Here is a 27,938-nt window from a genome sequence, read left to right as displayed (position 1 = left end):
TTTTGGCTATCAGATAGGAAACAGAGTCATAGTTCCAGTATATCTACATAGTTGGTCCAAAGGTTATAGCATCTTAACTAGGAGCTCAGACCTTCACCTAATGGACCATTAATGAAAAGGATAAGGAAAAGGATGGTTTAAGGAAACCCACTTACATATAATAAAATAATAATTTGCAAATATACTGGTAGTTCAGTTTACCATAAATAATTCTGTTTATAGTACAGTCATATTCTAGGTGTAGACCTTATATTTAACGGTACAGTTGTTTTGCTGAGCAGTACTATGAAACAATAATGTTTGTTATTCTCTGCCAGATGGCCAAGATTATCAGCAGTTTTATTTTAATTTTTCTTTCTTTCACACCTTTTATTCACCCCATTGTTAACTGAAATTATGAAAGTAGTTATATACACAGTCATGTTAAAATAGATAATTCAGTTTAAAAATTAATCTAAACATTTTACAAAGTAAATTTATTAAGAAGTACTAAAATAGTAGTTTTTGTAATGGCACATTGAAATTGTTTACCAGAAAAAAATGTTAACACTTAAACAGTAGATAAATAAAAACTTTGTTCTTAAATATGCTTAAACAATAATTTGTTGCATAACCTCTTAATGAAATTTGAAATCACTTTACCTGGAAAAATAGCCAAAAAATTGGTACATTTTATGTTTAATTTGTACAAGTTTTATTCAAATAATTGAAACTCTCAATAATAATACAAAAAAGAACAAGGTTTAATATAATATAAAACTTAATTTATTCCACTGAGTGGTTTTTAAGATATATTTCTTTATAAACAACCTTTTTCTTTTGCAGTAATATATTAGGAAAGTATTTTCACATGCTGTTAAATGCAGGTTTTATTATAAGATATTATGATATTAGCCACTTCCTGATTCTATTTTATTGAATAATTTGTCTAATTAAATATTTACTGATCTGTTTTATAGGTTTATCTAGATGGAGCTAATATGAATGCACAGGTAGGTCTTTGTAGACCAGGCGATTATGGATCGGATGTATCTCATCTTAATTTGCATAAAACATTTTGTATACCTCATGGTGGAGGAGGTCCTGGTATGGGACCTATTGCAGTGTAAGTGACTGAAATTGTAATTTACTAACAAATATGATTGTAATAGTGGGTTAGTAACTAAAATTTAATTTACTGTAGAATACATACTCATACGAATGCATGTAGTGCAGTAATAGTCCATGCATTACACAGATTTATTAAATAATTTTATGCAATTTTTTTTTTTTTTTTAGTAAAGCTCATTTAGCCCCATTTCTACCCAATCATCCTGTTATTGATTTAACTGGGGAAGAGAAATCACAAAGTTTTGGTGCAGTAAGTGCTGCACCTTTCGGCTCATCTGCAATTTTAAGGTAATCAATTATTCATACTGTTAAATATATATATATAAAGAATTTAGTAAAATAAATAAATTAACTTTAAAGTAATATAAAAATATTACTTTTATATTCATTTAAATTAAAACCAACACAACATAAATTTTTCAAAAAGATTAACTAATTATATATGATTGCTTTAAAACAAAACATTAAAAAAGTAAAATTAATAATAAATCTAATTTTAATACTTATATAGGTAAACACCTGCTTTATAGTACAATGTGGAAAGAAAAAAATTCTATACAGAAATGAGAAATGGGAATTAAAAAAGCCCAATATTTTCAAAAACAATTAAAATTTTATAAATAATATAATTAAAAAAATCTAATTATGCTGATCACATTAGGGAAAATAGACAAATTTTCAAATATAGAAAACATGCAAACATTGATAACAAAATCTAAATCTGTTACTCTCCAAAAAATGTACATCACAAAATTATAATTGTTGTCAGGAGTATGAAACCTCATCATTTATATATGATCTATATATTAAAAAGAAAAAACAGCTAACCACATTTAAAATAAGCAGATAATTTTCTTCAGTTCAGAGGCAATTTGTATCTTACTCAAGATGCTTTATATCTATCTACCTACATACATAATTTACCTTATGCGCTTTAATCTCTATTCATATTTTTACTTTGAACTATTTTGCTATTACGGCTGTGTATGAATGTGTCTTTTCAATATAAGCATTTGAAAAATACAATATGTAATTTCTTTGAAGTTTCATTTACGAATTTAAAGACGTTTTCAAATGGAATATTCCTTTTGTTAATTATATTTTCCAATTCAAAGAAAATAATAAACTTGAAGCTCTTTGTACCTGATTGTAATATATTAATTATTAAATGGAAAAAAATCAGACAAATTTTTAAATTAAAAAAAAAAAACATGTCTTTTTTGTTTTTACTTCATTCATAGTAATAATAATAATTCCCTGTTCAGAGTTGAAAGAGAGACAGTAACAATTCCTGTCTTTTTTATGGTGGAGACATATGTAAAGCACTAGAGGTATAAAGGCACCCGTAAGAGTTGTTTTCTCTGAAAATAATGATAACTGTACACCAAGTTCATGTGGTAAACAGAGTGAAGGAGTCATTTGTAGGGTTGAATATCGGTAGCAGTTTGATGGGTTTAGTGTATCGATATGCCTTATTTATTTGGCTTGAAGAGAAGGCAGTGGAAAATCACTTCATTCCTCACTTTCCTTAGTAGTAAGCTATGTATGGTATTTTTTTTTTGGAGAGTGACATTTTTGGGAGAAACTTGAAACTCATGTCAAGTTTTGCCTGTACCCATTTCATTTATGACACCTAAAATTTATTTATTTTAGCAAACAGCCTAATTATAATTACAGTTACAATACTAATGAAAGATGAATTTTGTAGCATATGAAAAATGTCAGGCCTGACTAGGATTAGAATGCAGGGCCTCTATGGTGATGAATGCAGGACTTTCATGGAGATCAGCATAGTGGTAATAATAATGATGATGATAATTATTTAAATCAAGACTGAAGATGCTGTAATTATTGAAATAATACCTTCATTTCATGAGTTCTCTTATGTTATTGTATTACTTTTTCATTAATTTATATTGATTTATACTTTTATATTATTTTTCACTACTTTTTTCAGATGATGGGTGCAAAAGGTCTTCGTAAAGCAACACAAGTTGCAATTTTAAATGCAAATTATATGAGTAATCAGTTAAAAGAATATTACAAAACTGTTTATCGCAGTCCTAAAAGTGGTTTAGTAGCACATGAATTCATTATTGATGTTAGAGAATTCAAAAAAACTGCCAACATTGAGGCTGTGGATATTGCTAAACGACTTATGGATTATGGTAAGGCATGAATGAAATATTTTTTTTTCTGTATTATAAATGGTCTGCAGCATTACAACTCATTTGTATCGAACACTTTTTAGAACATTTAAAATAGCATAAAATAAAACATATTACATTATAGCACTTAACTGTTAGGTGAAACAAAAAAATGATGATACAAGAATATGCTCTTCATGACATAGAGAGCTACTGAAGAAAACATATTTTTATAGTTTTTTCTTTTGTATTGTTGTCAAAATTCAATAATAATGAAATAAGTATTAGTACAACTGAAACTATACAGGCTTTTAGATTTAAATCTGGTATGAGTGAATCAAGGAAGTTTGCTTTTTATTTTGAAAAGCCAGTCACTTTTTTCATTTTTATCTTCTTATTTTATAATGATTGCTAATCTTTTTGTATTTCTATGTCTAGAAAGTACTGTTTTTATATTTTATTATTATAATAGGGCTATTGCATATTCTCTTAATCACAATGATCAAAAAATTTTTACCTACATTTTTAAGAACAGGCTGTGTTGGTGTAAGGCTTTTCTATCATCCGCTACGATCGATCTGGCTTAAATTGTATTATAAGTTTAGGAAATACAAATCGTGTAATATAGTTTTTGTTTGCAAATATTTAAAAAGGCAGGAATAAAAATTCTGAAGAACTAATGATTTAGTGAAAATTATTGTTATATTTAATGAATTGAAAATATTCATTTGAAGCAACAATACTGATTTATGTTTGATTTCAACAGTTCCATTATTTTTTATTACAGTATGGGAATAATTTGCTTTATATGAAAATAATTTTTAAATATTTTTTTCAAAAGAACATATTCTGTTAATGAAATTTATGAGTTGTAAGCTATTTACAAATGAAAAATATATATATCATGCTGTTGCATGCTACCAGTTTGATAAAGATATTAGAGGATTACACATATTAAAATTCTTACAAATGCAATTTATTTACTCTTACGTATCTTACTACTTACAAAATAGATAAATTATATTTCACAAACAATAATTCTGATTATCTATGAAATTTACAATAATTAATAAAAATGCATACAAAACTAAAAAGTGAGGTTGCAGCGAGATTACAGTTACAGACTCCAATAAACTTTATACAAAGATATTTTACTTTTACTATTTACATAAGAAAGTGACTTATTTTTATAAACAAATAATGTTTTCTGTACTTTGTGAACAGCTTCTTGTAATCGATTGCAAAACAGATTACTGTTACAATTTCGCTCATATGCTCAAATGTTACCGCACATATTCATTGAATGTTATTGCACACTCTCTGCTAAATTCTGATGTAACTGCAGCTGAATCGTATCCCTTGTTCATTCAAGGGTAATGGCTTCAAAACATCTATTGTCCAAACCTTACACACTATTTTATAAGCTTTTTCCATTGTTCCTGTGTTGTTTCTGCATTTTTCTTGATATAAACTATTAAATAATAATAATTTATAAAAACCACTTATCAACAACTTTTAAAGGAAAGTTGTAGGTAAGAGGTTTTTATAAATTATTATTGTTATTGTATAATCATACCAACAGGCCATGTTTAATAGATTATATAAATTATTGTAGGTTTACATTCTTAAACATCTTAAATAATTATTAAAATTAACATTTAATGTTTTTTATTTTTAGGATTTCATGCACCGACTATGTCATGGCCAGTTCCTGGTACTCTTATGATTGAACCGACTGAATCTGAAGACAAAGAAGAATTGGACAGATTCTGTTGCGCACTCATCGGTAAATACAGCATTTCTGATAAATAATTTTTTTTCATATAAGAAATATTTGAATATCTGATATAAGATTTGATTTACAAAATTAAACCTTCCTTAATAGTACAAGTTTTAAGCGTGAAACCTGGATAGTAATTATATTACTTAAGTATGGTATAAGAGAAGTGGATCAAAAAATAAGTTACACCCTTGCTGTTCTTGAATTAAAGGGGTATATTAATGTCTTACGGTGGCAGCACTGGTTATGTTGTTGTCTTTACACTCCCCTAGCAGCAATTCTGTATGACATTCGGTATGTGTGTAGTATCATTGTCAATATGGCGTGTCCTCTAGAGGTTTCGTCCAGTAGTATGATTTTTGTGGACAAAAAATTACAGTTATGAAATTCATTGCCAAATTGTCGAGGTATATGAAGAGAATGCACTGTCACACCCCATGATCACAAAATGGTGCCAAATGTTCAGAAATGTAAGAATAAATGTGAGTGACGAACTGTGTGCTGGGCGTCCTTCAACTGTAAGCACGATGGGTAACATGTGAATGCAATGATTTTGAGTAACCGGTGCATTAAAATTAGAGAGATTATAAGTGAACTTAACATCAGTTACGGTCCTGTGTTTGCAATTATTTAGCTTGGTTACCATAAGATGTGTGCATGATGGGTGCCACATCTGTTAGACCGACAACCACAAACATCAACATTCGATTCTGAGGGAGTTGTTTACAGTAAATTTATGTCTCGAGGAACAATGAATGCTGATCTTACTATGAGACTAAAAAAATTGTGTAAAGCCATTAAAGATCAAAGACCGGAAGATTGAGCGATGGGGTAGGTTTTCTTCATGACAATATTACTTCTCATTCAGCTTATGTAACGTAGAGTTACTGCAAAAATTCAAATGAGAAGTGTGGTTTTGGTGATTATGCCAAAAAATAGATAAAAATATGTAGTTTTTTGTTCAAAAAAAAAAGAAAAGTTTTATAAATATGTATTTGTTTCATAGAGGGGGTTGTAACTTACTTTCTGATTGTCCCTTGTATTATAAGAATCCGTTTCACTTTATGATATTTTGGTTTAATACCCCTAATTTAAGAAAGCCTCTCTATCTTTCTTTTTCAATTGTTCTTTATTCCTTCTCTTGTTCCTTGGATGAATGTTAAACACTGGTCACTACGTTGGTTCCTTCTAGTAGCTGTTTCTGTTTCAAGTTTATGTGTTTTGTTGAAAATTATATCTCATAAAATAATGAAATTGATTTTCAGCCCAACAAATTGAAACCATAATGATTATCTTGGGCTTCTAGTGTAAGAACAAAATTACAGAAAATACATGACTATCAGATTGCTTGCTGGTACCCATATGTATATAAACATAAGGACCGATAATTAATAAATAAAAATATTAATTTTGATATATTTATGTTAATACTATCTTTGCTAAATAAAGAAGTCTTATTATTTCTAACAAAAATAACAATATCCATATCAACCAAACCAAACATTTTCCTCTATGCAGCACAGTACTTCAAGAAACAGAAATCAAAATATGCTTTCATTAATAACTCATTAATTATTTTTTTAAAATTCAATTGATGCCTTCTAAATTTTATTTTAATTTCCATTGATTTTTTTACTTTATTATTATCTCATATACACTTAATATTTTTATGTATTAATTGTTTCTAATTTAAAAATAAACAAAAATTACATATTTTTTGATGGGATACTACTTAATCAGACCCTTTATTTGTGAAAATGAGGGCCATTTATTGATCTGAAGCTGCCTTTCATTCATAATATAGTAATCATTCAAACTCTAGCTTACAAATTACAGGCTGTTCAATCTGTTGTTAATGTACTGTTGCCAAACTTCAAAACAGTGACTGCAATGCTAGACATTCAGATATCAGTGGGAGTACAGTATACCTACGTGCCTGCACAAGTGCCACTCATTCTTCACCAAGTAGCCGACTGTGCAACTCTCCCACCACAGCAGTCCCATCACTCACAGGTACCTATAAAAGAGCGAATTTTCAATTCATCATCAACCACCGCCTGGAGAAGAAGAAGAAAGAAGTTTGCTGGCTGTCGGGCCCAGCATGGGATTGCTCTGGGAGAACCGCCTCAGTGCAAGATGACTGACACTTTGAGGCTGTGGGGGGCCGGGGGGCCACCACTGCCGCTGAGGGAAGAGCTCGGGCAAGCTGCAATTCTCCGACTACATTTGAGCCGAAATTGCTGGAGACCAGCTTCTTCTCAGGCTATCTCACAAAAGACCCCTATCAAGGCCATCATTCCAAAAACCTCAAATGGCACTTTTCAGGACTACCACAAGATTTTAAGGTACCATGCATTGTTGAAGCCATTTGGCGACAGAATATAGCCTGTAAATTTTTAATAGGATAAAAATGGGTTATCCAACCATCCATCTAAGCAACCATTTTGTTGCTTATCAAAAGTAAAAAACTCATCTTTTACAGTTTCTCAATATATCAGAAGTGTTTCTTAACTGAGTGGATAATTTAAAAAATAAAATATATTTATTATTTTGTCTTTTACTATTATTAAAGCTATCATGCAACTATAATAAAATAATTTTTTTTTTTTTTTAAATGAATGAGTAGAAATTTACATTCTTTTTTTGCCCTGCATTGTGATCTAATTATATATACACGTTTGCACACACATCATATTTAATGTTAACATTAATTTATAAAAAATAAATTTAATCTTACATTGATTTAAACTGCAATAATAACATGTTGACATTATTGGTATGCATTCCTCAGTTCACATTTATTAGCAAACATGTCATGGGAGTTGATTTCAATTATCATTTATAATTTTGTGGTTTTTTTTTAATATTATATATTCCCACAAATTTTTAAGTAAAGTTGTACCAGATTTAATACTAGAGAATGTAGTTGTTCAAAGTAGTAGCACAGTAATACTTTGCAATTTACACTAATGGATTTTCTAAGTTGTTTAAATAAGATGTTTGTTTTAATAGGTATCAGAGAAGAAATTGCTGCAATAGAAAATAAACAAATGGATATAAATCTAAATCTTTTAAAACTATCACCGCACACACAAGAACAAGTTATGGCTGATGAATGGAATCGACCTTATAGCAGGATACAAGCAGCATTTCCAATGGTATATTTTTACTTACTCATAGGAAAAAAAAATATTTTAATTTAAAAATTACTGTAATTAAACATTCACAACACTTACTGTACGATTAGATAACGAAATTCTTATTAATATTTTAGCTAGCTGTGTTATATATATATATGCATGTGGGTGTAATAAAAATTTAATTTTAAATACAACTACCTTTTTATATAGTTACTGAAAATAAATAACATTTATGTTTGAAAATATCGCTAGATGACAAAGCCAACAGACAAACTGGCTGCCGTTTGATGAACTAAAATTCTTCAAATATATAATCAAACTTCTCATGGAAAATACACAACTTTCTCATAGAAAATAGAGCACCGTAAATTTCTTTTTGTAATGTCTTTCAATAATACAAAGTAATTTCAAATTTAATTATGAGGAGTGTTAAAATTTAAATTATAAATTGAATCTGGTGCAAAATATAAGAAATAAAAGCTGAAGTAGTAGCACATCTGATGGCTGGAAACTAGCATTAACCTATTCCAACAGTTCAGCACTTAGCTGTTATATGTTATTTCGTTATAAGTGGAAAAGTTTATTATTACAAAATTTCTTACAAAAGAAAATATGAAGCTGTCAGAAATTTACATAAGACTTAAAAGATATTATAGTGAAGGAAATGTTGACAAATGTAAGCATTTATAAATGGAGTAAATCTTTTAAGACTGTCGAAACATATAGAGAATAAACCTCACTCTTGTTGTTTGAAAACATCGGCAACACAGGAAATGACTGACACGGTTAACACAATTATTCAAAATGACTGTCGAATTACAGTGAATATTGCTTCTACATTTGATATCAGTGTTGTCAGTCTGGATAGCTCTATCAAAAATCAACTCGATTATCAGAAAATAGGCACATTGCATTTTACAAATTGTAATGGACAAACACAAACAGATATGCCTGTTCATTGTTGGTAGCAGTCTACTTACATTATCATTCCTCTTTTTACTTCCTTGGACGAAGTAAGAAAAGTACTGTGATCGCAAAAAATTTTGGTTTTTAGATTTCAACAGAATTATCCATTTTGATCATCCCTAAATCCATTTTAACTAGTTTCGGCGAGACGTCTGTATGTAAAAAAGCATGAATGTATCTTGATAACTCAAAAATAATTGGCCTTTTGATTGCAATCGACTGAACCAAAAGTGTAAAAAAAAAGCCAAAAATCCAAATGTTTTGTATTTTGGACTCTTTCTTAACTGCAGTATTATAAGCCCTCAGAATTTTTCAACGATATATTGTAAGTAGTACTTAATTTTATTGGTTCCACAGTTATAGCCAAATAAAATTTAATTAATGAAATATTTGGATCTTACAAGGGGAAAAGCACATCGGTTCAAATCTGAATTCATATACATTTATTCTTTTTTAACTTTTTTTTTTAATTTAAATATATTGATTTATTAATAATTGTTAACCTCTGACTGTAAAAACAAATTGCAATAAAAATTCAATAACAAAAAAAAAAAATTAAAAATAAATTGGAAGTTATTAGTGAAATAAAACTTTATTCTTTTCATTTTAATTCAAAAATTTTTACACAGGCTAATAATTATTATTAGCAAATCAATATAATTAAATAAAAAAAAAAAATGTAAATGAAGTCAAGATTCCAACCGATGTGTCCATGGTTACAGATCTGACACGTTCTCACTTACACTACACAACTACTTGAGTGGCGTGTAACAAAATTAATATATAAACTGAAATAAAATGCTGATTTGTACATCACAAAAAAATGTGATCAGTGTGGTGTCCACCACAATGCAATTCTGTAACTGTCCACTTTATATAAAGTATTGGAGGATTGTATCTACATTCAAATGAAATAAGTTTAAATGAAATGCAGCAAAAAATGTGTAGATATAATTTAATAGGCTTACAAGGAAGTCATGTGGTGTTCACTTCAGATTTTTTTTTTTATCGAGATGAAGTTTCTTACTTTTATATTTCTTGCAAATCGTTTATTTTTTCATATAGCTACATTGTTTACAGGTTTAATTTAAAAAAAAAAGTAAAGCTAACTTTAAAAATCATACTACAAACCAAAATGACTTTTTGACTTGTTCAAATTTCAGTTTTTGAAGTCGTTATTAAATTATTCTTAATTTGGTACAAAACCTAAGTCATTCTTTAAGGAGTTACAATAATGATTTTTTATTTAATTTTTCACTGTTTCAACCTGTCTCCTTGAATATTTATTAGTTTTCTCTGCATTAGACATTAACAGAGGGGGAACAATTCTCTTACCTTATCAAAGAGTTACGAAATGATAAATTCCCTGATAAATGATAAATGCCATGCCTGACTGGGATTCGAACCCAGGACCTCTGTATGAAAGGCTGAGATGCTACCACTCACACCATGGAGGCCGAGGCCGGCCATTTGAGATGTAATTTTCAATGAATGTACAGGATGTTATTAGATTCAATTATGTATGTATGTGTGTGGACACATTTCTCTTGGATTTTGATTTTAGATTACTAAATTACACAAATGCAGCCATTCGTTACATGAATTAGCCATTGGGTTTACCTCAACATGGTCGCCAAAATATAAATTTTATAATAATCATTACACAATAACTGGGTAAGCTATCAAGTTGGTTCAAACATGGTAATGTAAGGTTTACTAAAATGCATAAAATATAAAAATATCAATTTTGTAGATCAAGTGTTTTGTTCCACCCCCAAAATGGTGGAAAAACTAACTTTTTAATAATTGAAAAAAAAGGTATGCCATAAAACCTCCAAAGCAAGAGATAAATAAACCTCCAAGTTAAGAGATTATAACTTTGTATATTTGTATATTCATATTTCATTTTAAATTCTGTACAGGAATTTGTTCGACCCGATAATAAAATCTGGCCAACAGTTGGACGTATTGATGATATATATGGAGATAAACACCTTGTATGCACTTGCCCTCCAATATTACCAAGTTTTTAATATTGGGATACTATTCAAAAAGAAATAAGTGCTTGAGAATGGAATATCAAGATGGAAAAATTTACAACATAAATGTTAAAAAATGTTTCAAATCAATTTCAGTGTACTTTATTTAAGGTTAAAATTATAAAAATTTTATCCGAGTCTAAGTTGTATTTTCTTGGTGATAAAAGCTTCTACAGAGTCTGCCTCTGTCGATGCTGATTGCTGTAGTAATAATGATGTTTGAACTTAATTTTGTAACATTTTTTTTTATTAATTACATGCTCAAAAATTATGTAAGATATTATTAAGTTGTGTTTTTGTAAAACCTCTTTTATTGATGCTACTGAGGGCATGGTAGTCCATGCAGCCATGAGGTGTGGCACTGTGTTGCCAAGGGGCGGTCTTCAGGTATGATGTTTATAATGGGCGATGGGATGTAATCTGAATTTTGTTATTACATGTAACACATTTTGAATGGTATGAGTTTAGCGTTGTAATGACTTAGTTGATGGTTGAGGCATTTAGTCACAAGCATTGGTATTAAAATTGGAACTAGATACAGAGTTCGCGCTTCCACGGACTCACTTAGCAGTTCAGAAGGTGATATTGTAGGAAAAAGAGTGAAGCTGTCCGAAAGAAGCCTAAAGTGAAGGTGTTGGCTGATATAATTTTTACTGTTGTAAATGTCTGCCGAGCAATTTGCATCGGTGGCATCCCGACTGATGACTGTGAGATGTAAGAGGGTCTAAAGATGACCTCCGGTAAAGCCCCTCAGGGCTCAAAATGGAGAGGGTGGTGTAGCGACTGGAATTGCCACAAAGTGGGTGTGTCTTCCCCAATGGGATTGGGATGCAGAAAATTATTCATAAATTACAAATCTTATAGCTTAGCTTGAAATAAAGAGCAAAAATATTGGTTACAGCAAGATGGATGCTCTGTGTCACACTTCCAATTTGGCTATGGAGTTGCATGAATTTTTTTATAACTGTAATTTCTTGTGGAATACGGTATCTGTGGTCTCAAAATTTTTCTCACCACCAAATTTCTATTTTTTGTTCATTTGAAAGTTTCTATAACAAGAACAACATACACACTTTGGTGAATTTAAAGAAAATATCAAAAGATAGCATTTCTGCTAGCTGAAGTCAGTGCTGCGGTAACTAAGAAAAATTGAACTGGGCATAAAAACAAGTCGATTTCTTCATCAGTGCTCAAGATGGATATTTTGAACATTTTTATGACATGTAAAAGGAAAAATACTAAAATTATACTATGCTTAGTTTTAAATATTAATAAATTACGCTTGTCATTAAAAAAATTATTTTCAAAACACATTCCTTTCACAAGTCTAAAATTACTAATAACATGGTCTTTGGAAGTTATTTTTATCCTCCTTAGTCCACCTTTGTTGTTCAATCACTTTTTTACAGTTAATTTTAGCTTGCTTAGGTTATAGTTTTGAATATAATTAATATTTTTAATGAAGCGCAGCATAATTTTTATGAAAATGACTATATCAAGGACATCCAGAAAGGTTTGGCTGATGGAAAATTACAGACTTTATTAATAAATAAAATAGAAGTAATTTAAATAAAATTAAATTAATTTTACTTCCTTGTACGAAGTAAAGAAAGTATTGTGATCATGAAACATTTTGGTTTTCATATTTCAACAGAAATATCAATTTTGACCATCCCTGAATCCATTTTGACTAGTTGCGGCATGACATCTGTATGCACATATGTATTATGTATCTCATATAATTAAAAAATGATTAGCCGTATGATGTTGAAATTTTGGATTTAGGACTGTTGTAACATCTAACTGTGCACCTCTCCCTTTGATTGCCTGAACCAAAAGTGTCAAAAAAAGCCCAAAATAAAAATAAAATTGGTGTTTGGACTTTTTCTTAACTGCAGTAATAAGCCCTCATTGATAGCTTTTTAATGATATATCAAAAGTGGTACTTATTTTCATTGGTTTCAGAGTTATAACCAAATAACATTTTTATTAATGAAATATTTGGATCTTAGGTTCACATCGGTTCAAAACAGTTTCATCTCCTTTTTCTTTAACTTTTTTTTAAAATTTAAACACATTGATTTATTAATAATTATGTTAACCTCTCACTGTAAAATTATTTTTATGATGAATAATAATTCAATAACAAAAAAAAGATAAAATATTAGAAGTTTTTTATGAAATAAAATTTTATGTACTTTTCATTTAAAAAAAAATAATGTGTAAATGTAATTTAATTTAATCTGTGTACAAGGAAGTCATGTGTTGTCCACATCAGATATTTCTGTTATGATAAAATACTGAACTATTGCTAGTAAAAAAATTCAAGGATTACTATTAAAATGTAGAATTCTATCTTTAACTTTATCGCACTTTTTAATTTTTTTAATTTTTTTCTTGGTTGAACACATCATTTGTTATTGTGTCTGTATTTTGAGTAATTACTGTTACTGTAAAATTAAACCACTTTCTGTGTAATTTGTCTTTAGGTGTTTGTTCTATTAAATTGAATTTTTTCTCTCTTAAAAATGTATAAAGAATTTTTTAAAAGAAAATAACATCGCATATATATTATATAAACTTAATTATAACAAAAGTAATAATTTGGGATTTGTATGTTAGCAAAGATGATGGTCTGAATTATTACTTCAGAATGCATTTCTGTTGCTGAAGTAATTTCAGGATGGCAGTATGAACTTTTACATTGATAACAATATAGTAAAGGTACTGTAAGAATTTAGACTTTGATTAAAGTAACAACCCACCAGAAAGTAATGAACTTAGATTTTATTTTGCAGAAGTTATTGTTTCAACTAATATGCTACCATAATTTATTTTTACATTGAAAATAATCTGAAGTTTTAGGTAAGTAAGCCACTGCTATAGTACAAAATATAACATTTCAATTTGATTTTAAAAATAAACTTTTGTTTCCACATATTTTTATATTTTAATTTTAAAAAGTTTAATATTATATTTACTTTTTCTGTCATCTGTCACACTGGTTTGATGGTATTCTCCATTTTTTTCTGTACTGTGCAAATCTTTTAACTTTGACGTATTTATACATCCTTAATCGCTGTTTTATATTCAAATATATATTTTTCACAGCTTTTTATGTTCCATACATCTTTCTGTTACTAAATTAATTGAACGTGGATATCTTAATACACAGCCCATCAATCTCTTTAAAAAGTTTTGTCACAAATTTTAAATATGATTAACCTGAAAACCTAACTTTTCACTTTATAGAAGATAATTTTGATAATAATGAGATCTTTATCATGCTGATCTTTATGGGAGCATGAAAAAGTCTTTCTTCTGGAAGGTTCTTGTTTTTAATCCAAGTCAGGGTTGACTTTTTTCATACACAACAAAATTCATCTTTCATCCATAAAAAAGTATAGCAATTAAATTTGGCATCAGCCTGTAATTAAAAGCATAAATAAATTATTCCCTTAAATATAAAAAGAAAGGTGGTAAAAGGTATCTAATTTATTAAAGAAAAATTTACTTTTTTGTAACATTTCATCAAACTTATTTAAAAGAAGCATTTCTTTAAAAATAAACTGTTTTTTTTTTTTATTAGTCAGAAGTAAGATAAAAAAACAAATTAATATATATCGATAACAAAATAGGAAATAAAACATTAAATTTTTGTTTACAAAATAATAAAACATTTTTTATTTTTTAATATTAAAATACCATTCGAATTTAATTTAAATGACTTCACACATAAATAAATGCATACACAACAATGTGTATTAAAATATGTGCACGTTTTAATAAATACTATCCAGAATTAAATATTTTTTCGTCACATTTTTTTGTAATAAATGCATTCATTATTATTTATAAAAAAATTACTTATCCCTGCAGTGTAACATTTGAAAATCTGTAACAAAGAAAAGTAATACATATATTTTAAGGATTTCATTATCTTTTTTAAACGTCCTTTTAAGGATGCTGCTCTTTGTGTGAAATAATCATTAGAACACAAAATGCATATATGTTGCAAAAAAAAACCAAACATGCACGGATACACCGGTCGAATTAAAAATCATTCATTCTAAACGAAGGATACATTGATAAAGAAGTACACACAATAATCAGTTTTTATTGTAATCTTATTGCTTTGTAGCTATTAAAAGTTAGCAAAAATGATTTAAAGGAATACAATGTTTATATGAACATCAGCTTTTATAGTACATATGATTTTCAGAACCTTCAATCCGATTAGCAGTACAATCTCCCTGTAACACATGGAACAGTACTTTTCATGACATACTGGAACAGTACTCTCACTAACATTTGTTTGCATTTTCATTCATTTGGTTATGTGAACATAATTTATTTTGTTATATATTGAAAGGTAAAAAAAAAAAAAATTAAATCAAATTACTTGCATAGGAAATATATTTACCTTTAAAATATTTGATTATTAACATTGTTTTTATCAGTCAAAAGATGACCTAAAATCATGCCATGCTTGAACAACATATTTACGGTTCTGCCAAATGTAATAATTTCCATAATAATACCATCCTCTGAAAAAGAAGATTATATGCATTCAACACAATATACATAATAACAAATTTATACTAGAAATTACTTATGATTACAATAGTTACTGTTATCAAATCCTCTGCAATAAGTCTGCTAGGAAAAAATTGTATTATGTTAATTACTCTAATAATCAAACCAGCCTGTATATTATATTATTTGATGACACAATATATTACATAATTTGTTGATTTACTATCTTTTTATGCTTATATATATATATAAATATATATATATATATATATATATATATATATATATATATATATATATATATATATAAAGCATGTTACAACTGTACGGTTAACGCATAAAACAGACAGCTTCTTTCAACTCAGCACATTCCCAAATCAGTACCAAAAAACCCCTTCAACTTACTTGTTTTTACCAGTTATCAATGATTTGAATTTTCTGTTTTCTTTTTCCATCATAATTTTTTAATAAACCTTATGCCCCACAAGTATTACATGCTTATGTTATCATGCAATAACACAATGCTCTTTGTTAGGTGTCATTGATTGTATATTCTGGTGTGCAATTTCTATATCATTTGATAGAAGGCTAGTGCAGCATTTGTTATGTGCTTCCTTTTTGAAAGTCGATCAACAATGTACCGAATTGATCCCGAATAACTATGGTGATAAATATGCCTAAAAAGCAAATCCTGCTTATACTTTCAATTGTGACAACAGATGTACTATACAAAAATGATTGGCATTTCATTTCTGAGTGCTATGCAATACTCATTTTCATTACCATAAACAATCCAATTGAAAAATTCATCATTTCTTCTGTATACTATGACAAAAATGCCACTAGTTTATGGTCTTTTATTAACTAATATGAGTAATAACATACATAAATTTTGTTATCATCCAACTCTTGATAAATGATTTTATAAAAAATTGCTCTAGAAAGAACTGGAAAAATCAATCCAAATCCAAGATATTGACATGAAAGCTTAAAAGATGTAACACTGTCCTTATTTCATGGTGACAATGATAATTATATCATATATACTTTAAAACTAGATTATTTAATTAAAATTCAATATAAATGACCACGTAAAATCATTTCAAGATGGTAAATTAAAATAAACATTGGGGAAAAAACAACCCAACCTTATACTGTAGAAGAAAGTAACATTACTAAATGGTCATTCAGTAAAAATTTTAAAGTGAGAAAGTACTATATTTAAATCCTACTCGTGATACTATTTATAGTATAAATTTAAATTTTGGTAAAAAGTACTCATGTGATAATCCACATAATATTACAACAGTTATGCATAAGCATATATTCTACGGATAAAAATCTTATTTAATATAATTAAGCTATATTAATATGATATTTAATAAACTACACACAAAAATTAAGATGTTTTTCTCAAAAACACTCGATTGATTTTTATTTCCAATTAATGTACACTACCTTCAATCTTCTAAGAAGAGTAGATTTTAATTGTGATGCAGTTTTAATCATTATAGTTTTCTGTGATAGCTCTAGTAATGTTTTAATAATAAGCTGCAATGATTGAAAGAAAACTAAAATATGTACTATGGACAAATCTTCAGTTTAATATATACTTTAGTGGAAATATTAAATGTATTGTTGCCAATATCCACAATATACAATGGAACGCCAATTTCCCAGATGTCCAATTATCTGGACTCCTTACATCTATCTGCACTAGGCAATTTTAAAAAAGTAACACGTTATTAAAAAAAAATCTAAAACATAAATTACAATCACATCCACATCTCATAAAGATTGATTCAATAGTTGTAGCATTAAACAGCAAAAAAAATAATAAATAATTTATTTTTTATCCCTTAAAATGTTAAAATTCAAAAAATCTAAAAATGGTTTTAAGATAATTATCTGAAGAGTATTTGTAAGCCCAAATCGAATGAATATCTCGTTTAGTATAATCGGAAATGGGGAAAATTTACAATCATTGTCAACATTTTTTTACCTCTCATCGCTTTCAAGATAGAATTAAAAAAAAATCTAGAAACTGGTTTTTAAATACTTTGCTACCAAGAAATTAAAAAAAAAAAAAAAAAAATTAATATTACCCCATTTTAACTCTTTAAACTCAGAATCTAAAAAAATACTTTCTTAATGTGCAGTTACATCATAAGAAGAATGTGTATACAAATTTTCATTAATTTATCTTCTGTAGTTTTTGATTATCAGTAAGTAAGTAAGGACATATTTTATTTATATATATATATATATCGCATGTTTTCAGTTCATATAATAATCTGGTTTGATAATTAAGGATATTGAGAGACAGTACACGTAAAAATTTCTTATAAATACAATTTATAATAATGTAACTCTGGTGCTGTTAACATAAGTATCAATATTGTTAGGGATTGTTAATATCATGTCTGCAACAAAACAATTGTTTTATCAATTACAGAAAAAAGAGAGATCTTAGAAAAATTGGATAATGGTAATCAGATGAATATGGTTCAGGAACATCCACTCTTTCAGATATTTAGATAAGTGGAGAAACCATTATGATTAATGTTTTGCAACTCAAAAAAGAATAAAGTATTTCCAGTAAGACAATGAAGAAGGCATCAAATGATGAGGGGAATTGAGCTCTTTTGGTGATTTGTTCAAAAGTGATCTCTTGATAAACCAATTAGTGGATCAATTTCAGTAGAGAAAGCAATTACTTTAATAAGAATCTAAATGGGAATGAAAATATTATTGCAAATACAGGTGGCTTCAAAATTTTAATCAGCATGATGGAATTTGGGAACTTTAAATTCATGGAGAATCATCAGCAAACATCCCAGTAGCAAATGAATTTATTCAACAATTTTCTGATTCTTTTAAAATATTATGATGAATACTTTGCTTATAAAGTACTTTGTAATTAGAAATTAGATTTTTATTTCTTGTACATATATCTTTTGTTATGTTCTTGTATGTTATGTAAATCTTTGTAATTTTTATATCCAGGTCTGAGCACAGGAGGTAACTCTCAGCTGAACTGATTCATTCTATTTATAGAGGTCTATCATGTTACATTTGAGTACCTGAATAAATTGAATTTAATTGAAAATTGTGACAATATGTCCTTGAATGGAAAGCTCTTCCTAAGATAACTTTATTTCCCAGCAAAGAAGAATCAGCTCCAGGCTACAAAATATTTGACACTGTTGGTTGGTAGTAACAAAACTTGAGATCATCGATTAAATCTTATACTGATTGGATTAGTCAGATCATAGAGATGACCGCAAGAAAAATTTTTTTTTTTCTAGCAAATTTTTTCAGATTGATATGATTATTTCTATTTAATCTTTTCCTGGACAGACAACTAAATGTCTTTATCAACACCTGGACACTATATTACTAGAATGAACAATTAGTTAAAAATACCAAACTTAAAAATTAAATTACAGAGTTATAAAAGAAATAAAATCAGCAATTAAAATGCTCAATATCAAAACAAAAATATTTTTTATACAGTACAGCATAATGTGAAGTGCCTATGTCATATGTTTAAGGCGAAATAAAATCACAATGACACAATATTAAAAATATAAATTTTTTTTGTCTTCAGTCATTTGACTGGTTTGAAGCAGCTTGCCAAGATTCCCTATCTAGTGCCCGTCATTTAATATTGGTAAATCCCCTACATCCTACGTCCCTAACAATTTGTTTTACATATTCAAAGCATTGCCTGCCTGCACAATTTTTTCCCTTCTACTTGTCCCTCCAATATAAAAGCAACTATGCCAGGATGCCTTAAGATGTGGCCTATAAGCCTGTCTCTTCTTTTAACTATATTTTTCAAATGATTCTTTCTTCATCAATTTGCCTCAACACCTCTTCATTTGTCACTTTATCCAATCATCTGATTTCTCCTATTACACCGCATTTCAAAATCTTCTAATTTTTCTTCTCAGGTACTCTGATCGTCCAAGTTTCACTTCAATATAAAGCTACACTCCAAACATATACTTTCAAAAATGTTTTCCTGACGTTTAAATTAGTTTTTGATGTAAGCAGATTATATTTTTGACTGAAGCTTTTTTCACCTGTGCTATTCGGCATTTTATATCGCTCCACCTATAGTAATTCTACTTCCCAAGTAACAAAATTCTTCTATCTTAATAATCTTTTTCTTGCCCTATTTTTATATTCAGTGGTCCATCAACATTATTTCTACTACATTTCATTACTTTCATTTTGTTCTTGTTTATTTTCATGCGGTAGTTCTTGTGTAGGACTTAATCCATGCTATTCATTGCTTCTTCTAAATCTTTTTTACTCTCAGATATAATTACTATGTCATCAGCGAATCGTAGTATCTTTATAATTTAACCTTGTACTGTTACTCCGGATCAGACTTTTTCTTTAACATCATTAACTGCTAGTTCTATGTAAAGATAAAAGTAACGGGGATAGGGAACATCTTTTTTTCAGACTCCCTTTTTTATTACGGTTTCTTTCTTATGCTCTCAACACTAAATTTTTTTAAAATGCAGAACATTTTATTCCAGTCTACATTATCAAATGACTTTTCTATGTCTATAAATGCCATGACAATACAAATATAAATGCCATATATGCGACAAGTTGGTGGATCACACTATACGACTCCTGTTGTATTGCCCAAAGGAATTCTTGCATCCAATCTTTCCCAACTATCCATCTGCTTGGCTGACTCTGAGGCAAATCACAATTAACAACTGAGGTAAAAACTGGTCTATAACTGCTTCTAAAGTTTTAGGACATGTAGTGGGTAAGACATGAAAGTAGGGATGTTGAACACAAAGGCAGATCAACAAATGAAAATGTACCAGATGAAGATGACATAAATGTGTATGACCCATTGTTCAATATGCAGAGATAAAAGTTATGCGTCATTCAATCAACTATAGTACCTAAAGAAGAACATAATGATGAATAGTAAAGGTGTTGAAATCACCAATTATTAGGCAGGACAAAGGTATTTGGGAAAGCAGATTGGAAAGATCGTCTTCACTGATACTAGAATTTGGGGAAAAGTATAAGTTGCAGATATTCATTTTAAATGATGCCAATACTTTCACTGAGCTGCAGGGATGTTTATAGCCAGGGGAATCTGTGCGGCTAATCAACCTCCTTCAGGAAAACAGCCACACCTTCATGTCCTCTACCTACACTTAGCCGCATCTCTTATAGACCTAGCTGCGAGAAGACACTTCATTATGGGGAAGGAGGTGAATTTCCTGCAGACAATGTACCACAGAATTTTCTTCCTTTAGTAAAAAAAATATATAAACCCTGCATGTAGATTATCAAATACGATCCAGTTTTTCTTTTTGGTGTTTATAACCTTTAGGAAGTAATTTGCTTCTTCAGGCACTTCATTTGTCACCATATCTGTGAAGAGACCTCGAGATGTGGTGGGGACCTGGAAACCTTGGAGGGCAGAGATACCATACCAGGCAACAATTTTTTTTTTTTAATACATCCCTTCATAGGGATTTTGATAGTTTGCTGCATATTTGGTACAGCAGGAATTTTATTTGGTGATGTACTGATTGAGTGATTTTCAATAAACTGCTCACTATCAGTCTTTCCACCAAAAATATCCTCCTTTTTCTTGCCTAAAAAGAATTCAGTGACGAAAAAGCAGACGTAAGGAATCTTATCTGGTCTGACAAAGCCTAGACCAATTTGGTCGGTTCTTTCCATGATGGACATGCATTCTCCTTTTGCACATTATTAGAAAGAGCCTGGACAAAACTTAACAGTGCGTTGTATAGGATTCCTCATGTTGAGGGATTTTCTATATTCCTGACAAGCTACACAAAAGGACACTTTCTGCTCGGTACAAATTTTTAATAAAGCCTGTTCCTCCTTGGAAAGGGGGCAACCTCGAAACAATCTTGAAGTTTTGCCAAATGTGAACCTTTACAATTAATACATTTTTCAGCTTCAAAGCATGCACTATCATCATGTCCTGTACGGCTGCAATGCAGACAAATCTGTTCCCTCATGCAACCAATTTTGTTGTGATCAAAACCCTGACACTGTAAGCAGCATCTTGGGTTTGGTATGAATGGTCACACACAGACAGAGAGGTAGCCAAGTCTTATTCGCTTAGGAACAGTTGGAGTAAAAAAGGTTAGGATAAGTGAAAATGTTGACACAACCATTTTACTTATTCATAATCCTCTGCACAGAAGTGACTGACTGCGATGATAGATCTTCTGATATTTCAGATAATTCAATACCAGCCAACTCATGGTAAAAGATCACTCTTAGAAAGATACACTCTCCTGCTGGAATTTAGTGTATTATTGGGCTCCACTATCACTTTGTCCTTCCCCATGCACCTAAGGGCTAGGAGTTTCCGACTCTTGTTATCATTACTTACCTGGGCACCATTACTAAGTTTTTTAATAAATTTCGAAGCCAGAGCTGTTATTATGCACTTACTTATTACAAAGAGAGAAACCTTAAAAAAGGATTTAACTTCCTTGTTACACTTTACTAAAAGAAACCATACATTAAATAATTTAGCACTCTCTGTTACATTACTTGTTTCTTTATCGTTCGATACCTCTTCAGCTGAAAAGGTTGGTCGAAGTCTTTTCAAACTCCCAGTTTGTTAGTTTTTTCAAGAGGAACAACAAGTACTGAAATATTATTAACTAAAACCGAAATTTTGTTCCCAAAGGACCAGCGATTCAACAGAAGACTCCAGCACAGCGTTCGCATACTGGAGAAGGTAGGGTTATGTACAGTTGGGTTCACCCTGGTTTCAGAGGACATGAAAAGAACTCTTTTGGCTGATAATGAAGATGTACGTGGCATAATTAAGATAATCAAAGACATTAATCTAAAAGATTGCCGTTTTATGTGGCCTATGCATGGAACTCTGACAGAAGGGTGATATTAGCAAAGAATGTGGAATGAAATTTTAAATAAAACAATGCCAACAATACTGATGTAATGCATCGTGAAGATTTTATAACGTAAGGAATTTTACACAAGAGATTTCATATCGGGCAATACAGACTGTGATTTCGAGAATGTTGATGAATGGATCATTAGTGATGACAATAACCCAGGGTACTAAATTTTGTGCAATGATGAGATTGTAGATACCATATATGATCAGCCAACAGCTCAAAAAAAGGCAATGACTTACATCCAGGGCTGTCTCACACAAACTTAATTTTTGTCCATCATTATTGAACAGTTAAAGCATACAGATTCTTTGTTAAAATGATTATGTGATCTCGTACAGTTGCCGCCAAATAACGGTGAGCTTGGAGTGGCGACAATTACTACCCAACGTATCATACATCATGTTTATGCTACTAAGAATTGACTAATCGTGGTGTGCCAATGTTTTAGAGAACAATAGTATAGCAGATGTGCGGGCTGATCATCCAAGCGCACTGTTACATGTTGGCTACTGTAGCTCCTAAATGAAGATCAACATACAAGCAAATATACATTCTTGATTTTTTTAAAAAAGAAATAGTATTTTTAAAGGTATGTTTAAATTATTAAATGTTAGTATTAATAAAGTTTTATTCTATGAAACGTACTGTAATTTTTTTTCTATTTTTTTAACAGTTTTAAAATAATATATTTTTATAATAAATGCAATTTCTCTTCAATATGTTTTTGTAAGTTTTTGAAATGACATTTTTTATAAAACAGTAAGGTAGTAGTAAATTTTAATTTATTTAAAATAGTTTTTATAAATTCAGATTCTTTTATTAGCAAATTTCTACCACATTCGATTTTTGTAACGTCTAATTGTATCTGTTTTTTATTATACTGTACTTACTTATGTTCTGAGTATCTTTTTACTGTAATACAATTATTTTTTATACTTTCATATTTTTATTAAGTGTGATACCCATTATACATCGGAATGGTATGTCCACACTTATGATGAACCTTTTTTAATTTTCCATTTACCTGGATTTAGCCTTGTAAATGGCAGTCTGGATAATCGGCATTCCATTGTATTTTACACATGTTATCTTAAAATATAAAATAACATTATTGTTGTATACAATGTTACTGTAGACAGAAAAACAGATTGTTGTAGAACTGATTATGTTATTTATTTCATAAAAGTTCATCAGCAATTAGTTATATTTTTATGATGATGTATAAATGAAGAAAAATATCATATAAAAGATTGTCAAAAATGATTAAATCTCCAAGGATCTGTTTATTTTTAGCTTATATTTAAGACATAAGTTTGCATTTATAATTTATTAACTATTAATCTCTATAACTGTTAATCTCTTAAAAGTAAAAGAATAAAATTTTTAATTTATATCTTACATTCCTACTATGGCACCACCAAGATGTGCTGCACGGTCGAAAAATTGCCACTTAAATAAAATACCAGCAGCATCCAATGTCATTATTGCTTTTATAGCCTAAAAAAAATAAAAATTATTAAATTTACTTCTTAATGCAAAACATACCTGTTAATACAGACTAGTTAAGGCCTGTCAAATAAAATAATTATTTCTAATAACAATTTTGAAGCAAATATAATGAATGAAAATATAAAAACAATTTCCATGTTTGTATTTTATATATATACGAGCATATCGCATTGTTATCACTTGTTTATCACATTTTTAGAGGAATACAATGTGATAAACAAGTGATAACTAATTTTAATTGTTATATTTTAATTTAACAACTTAAAATGATGAAAAATCATGTTTTTTAATATTTAAAACATTATTGTTGTACACAACGTTACTGTAGACAGAAAAACAGATTGTTGTAGAACTGATTATTTTATTTATTTCATAAAAGATTAAATTTTGAATATGTAAGATCTAAAGATAAATTTAGAATTTTAAATAGACACTGATAAAAAAAATAGATAACTGATGGTCAAGTCTACCCTATATATTCAACTTGAATGTCAAGGGAATCTTTCTTAATCTTTTTTTACACCTATATTTTTAATCTTCTAATTATGAATGACTTGTCTTACATCTAGAAGCTATGTTCTTCACAAATTTATATACTTAAAATGAGAAAAGTAGAAATGTAAACCGAGGTTTAGCTAATAGAGGAAACAAAAGTAAGTTAGATTACGTAGAAATTATATTAATTTGATTACATTATTATAAATTATATAATATAAGAATTACATAATTTAATTCTTATGAATATAAATATTACATAATTTGGTTTAGAAATAAATATTTTTCAAGGAATAATTACAAAAACTATTTATTAACTAAATAATCCCTATTTAAGTTATCTGAAATTTTGGCATTGGTATATTGGGAGATTTCCTCCACTCCTTTTAAAGCGGGCAAGAAAGGACAGTTGGTGCACTTCATTAATAACTATTTTACACTTGTTTAGTAACCACAATATGTTACCAGGTATTGATAATGTTTTTGTCTAAAAATTTATCTTTTCTTTCCCATAAACATTCTTTTGACATACTTGGAAAGAAAATTATCTGGTACCCGCCTATAATATTCCAATCTCACCTTCTCATGTTCATTCTTTTGATTGTCAGAACCGCAAACCTATTTTTATGATGATTAAGATTTTATAAATCATTACACAATAGCAATATGCATGCTGTCTAAAATACTAAATAAAGAAATGGACTGAAAGATAATTCTGGTTAATCAAGATATTTAGTGATCAGACCAAGTACTATTTTAAGTCACGATTACTAGGTTTCTACTGTATTACTGTACAGTAATCACAAAGTGTAAAACACATTGAAATTTACATAAGCATAGACTAAATATCATTAAAAAAAAAGAAAAAAAAGAACTTGCAAGTAAGTAGTGTTTTAGTCAAATCAACCATTTAGCTTTTCATCATTAAAATTATTCATAAACAAATTGGATGTTAAGTATTATTCTTTTTGACTAGGATGGTAGAAACGGGGATTTACTAAACCTTCCCTTGCTATGGAGCAGACAAAAATAAACTAAGTATTTTTCAACCACATAGGCAGTTAGATTACAGTGCATTCAGAAAATTGCTGTGCACAAGAAAAAAAGTAATGAAATTTTCTTAGTATTACTTTATAAAAATGGATACTGTAATTACTAGAATAGTTTATAAAAAGTGTTGAAAATGACCTCCTCCAACATCAGAACAAAACTGCACACATTTCAATTTGTTTTCAAACACTTTAACCAGCTGGTGTACTGGAATGTCTCTTACGTATGTCGTTAATGAGGATTTTAGTTCGTCAACTGTGTGTGATCTGTTGTGATACACTTCTTCTTTCACTGCTGCAGAAAGTAAGATAGTCAGATTGGGTGATTGTGCAGGCTACAAACCCCTTCAAATGATTCATTCACCGAAGACATTTCATAAAAACATAATTGACCTGTTAGTTGTGTACACTGTGGCACAATCTTGTTTGAACAAACCGTGATAATTTCCATTTCTGTTAACTGACTAATGAAGTTTGTTAAAACAGCACAATAACAGTCACTATTAACTGTATTTTTAAAAAAGTTTGGACCCACAACGCGTATTTGACCCAGACTCCAATTTTTGTAAGATTGTTTGTGTAATTCATTGGGGTTGGGGTTCTGTCAGGAACAAGACATAGAGAGACAACAGGACTCTAAGGCACGCAGATTCACGATGGATGAGGTGACCTGGGCAATTGGTAGATTGGGTGACAAACGGAGTCCTGGATCTGATGGGATTCCTGCACTGATTCTCAAAAGCCTTGTGAGATGGATCTTTTGGGAGATCATGGTTAATAGGGGTCTGGAGAGTGGCTTCTTCCCGGTTTGCTGGAAGGAGGTATGGGTGGTCTTCCTCCCCAAGGGAGGACCAGCTGGTTGGCCAGCAGAGTATCATCCTATTTGCCTGTTAAATACCACGGCTAAAGTGGTGAAAAGGATGCTGGCAGTAATTGATGAACTAAAAGCTGGGATGGATATTCACTTAAACCAATATGGCTTCTGTAAGGGAAAGTCCGACTACCCAGGTGATCTCAAGAGTGATAAACTGGGCTGCGAGAGAAAGAGAGGGCACATGGAGAACGAGGAATATGCGGATGATGATTTTGTTAGATGTAAAGAATGCATTCGGCTCCATACTGTGGGGATCCATTATGGTGTCGCTGAGAGAGAAAGGCATTACTAATTAACTGTGCAGGCAGGTTGGAGATTATCTAAAGGATAGGTGGGCCACAGCTGATACACAACAAGGCGGTTATTGGTTTCAGCTGTTTGGAGGTGTTCCACAGGGGTCAGTGCTGAGGCCCCTGCTTTGGAATGTGGTTTATGACGGCGTGTTGAAACTTTGTCTGCCAGCACAGACGGAGACCATTGCATATGCCGATGACCTTGTGGTCCTTGTCAGCGGAAGGACGGAAGAGGAAATACAGACAAGAGGCAATTCTGCATTATCTTTAACTGACAAGCGGATACAAACACATGGACTGAAACTGGTGGTTAACAAATGTAAGTTCATTTGTTAATCAGGGCCCAACATAATTGGGTCCCGATTATAGGCAGTATAAACCCCTCCCCTAGTAGTTATAGGCAGGCAAGAAAATGTACAGACTGAGTCACGGTCCTTGGATGGGGGCTCAGGAATGACATAGTTGGGCCTGGTTAACCCCAAGATATGGCTTTCATGCTGAAATTTCCAGCAGCTTCTGTTCGTTTAGTTTTGGTGGTCTTCCACTTTGAGCAATTCAATTCAGAAAACTAGTGCTTTATTAAATCGATATACTTGTTACCTTCATGAAAAATGTGTTCAACGAGAAAAATGCCCTCCTCAACAGAAAGAAACATTATATTTCTTGCAACAATTGACTCTGATAAATGAAACAACATGAATTGAAGCATGTTCAATCACAGCTCAACAACTGACATCTCGGTTTATTACACCCAATGGTTGTCCACAGAGCAACTAACCTAACGTCGAAAGGAATGCACCACATAATTATAAAGCATCTGCACAGTGCATAAACACTGAAATAAAGCCTACCTGTAAACTCAAAAAAGAAAAAAACACTATTATATTATAATAAAATTTTTTAAATAAATTTTAATTAATAAAATATTATATGTAATTAAACTTACATGATGAGCTTTAAAATGTACAAATGGTAAAAATATTAGTGACATCTCAGTATCTGGGTAGGCAGTACAAACATAACCAATGATGGCCATTATAGCAC

General features: G+C 29.9%; 1 protein-coding gene and 1 pseudogene across 4 annotated transcripts; one reads left to right on the top strand and one right to left on the bottom strand.

Moving 5' to 3' along the window:
• LOC142322774 (glycine dehydrogenase (decarboxylating), mitochondrial-like) overlaps nt 1-11,453 on the top strand; it is a 29,327-nt pseudogene extending 17,874 nt beyond the window's left edge.
• Nucleotides 91-27,938, bottom strand: LOC142324155 (presenilin-associated rhomboid-like protein, mitochondrial). 4 transcript variants are annotated; one of them, XR_012756229.1, is made up of 5 exons: nt 27,841-27,938; nt 24,074-24,171; nt 15,606-15,729; nt 14,164-14,609; nt 108-388 (listed from the first exon to the last, which is right to left on the bottom strand). XR_012756229.1 is itself a non-coding variant. In XM_075364868.1 (4 exons), exons 1-3 carry the CDS (start codon nt 27,928-27,930, stop codon nt 15,639-15,641), a joined length of 279 nt encoding a protein of 92 aa, XP_075220983.1. In that variant the 5' UTR covers nt 27,931-27,938; the 3' UTR covers nt 91-388; nt 15,606-15,638. The 4 variants fall into 4 exon arrangements, 3 of the variants coding, with proteins under 3 accessions (XP_075220983.1, XP_075220981.1, XP_075220982.1); XM_075364868.1 differs by lacking the exon at nt 14,164-14,609 and having other exon boundaries at nt 91-388; XM_075364866.1 differs by lacking the exon at nt 108-388 and having other exon boundaries at nt 13,955-14,609.

This window comes from Lycorma delicatula, chromosome 4 (assembly GCF_047948215.1).
Source record: "Lycorma delicatula isolate Av1 chromosome 4, ASM4794821v1, whole genome shotgun sequence".
NCBI classification, from domain to species: Eukaryota; Metazoa; Arthropoda; class Insecta; order Hemiptera; family Fulgoridae; genus Lycorma; species Lycorma delicatula.
This window is presented reverse-complemented; position numbering and strand designations above follow the sequence as displayed.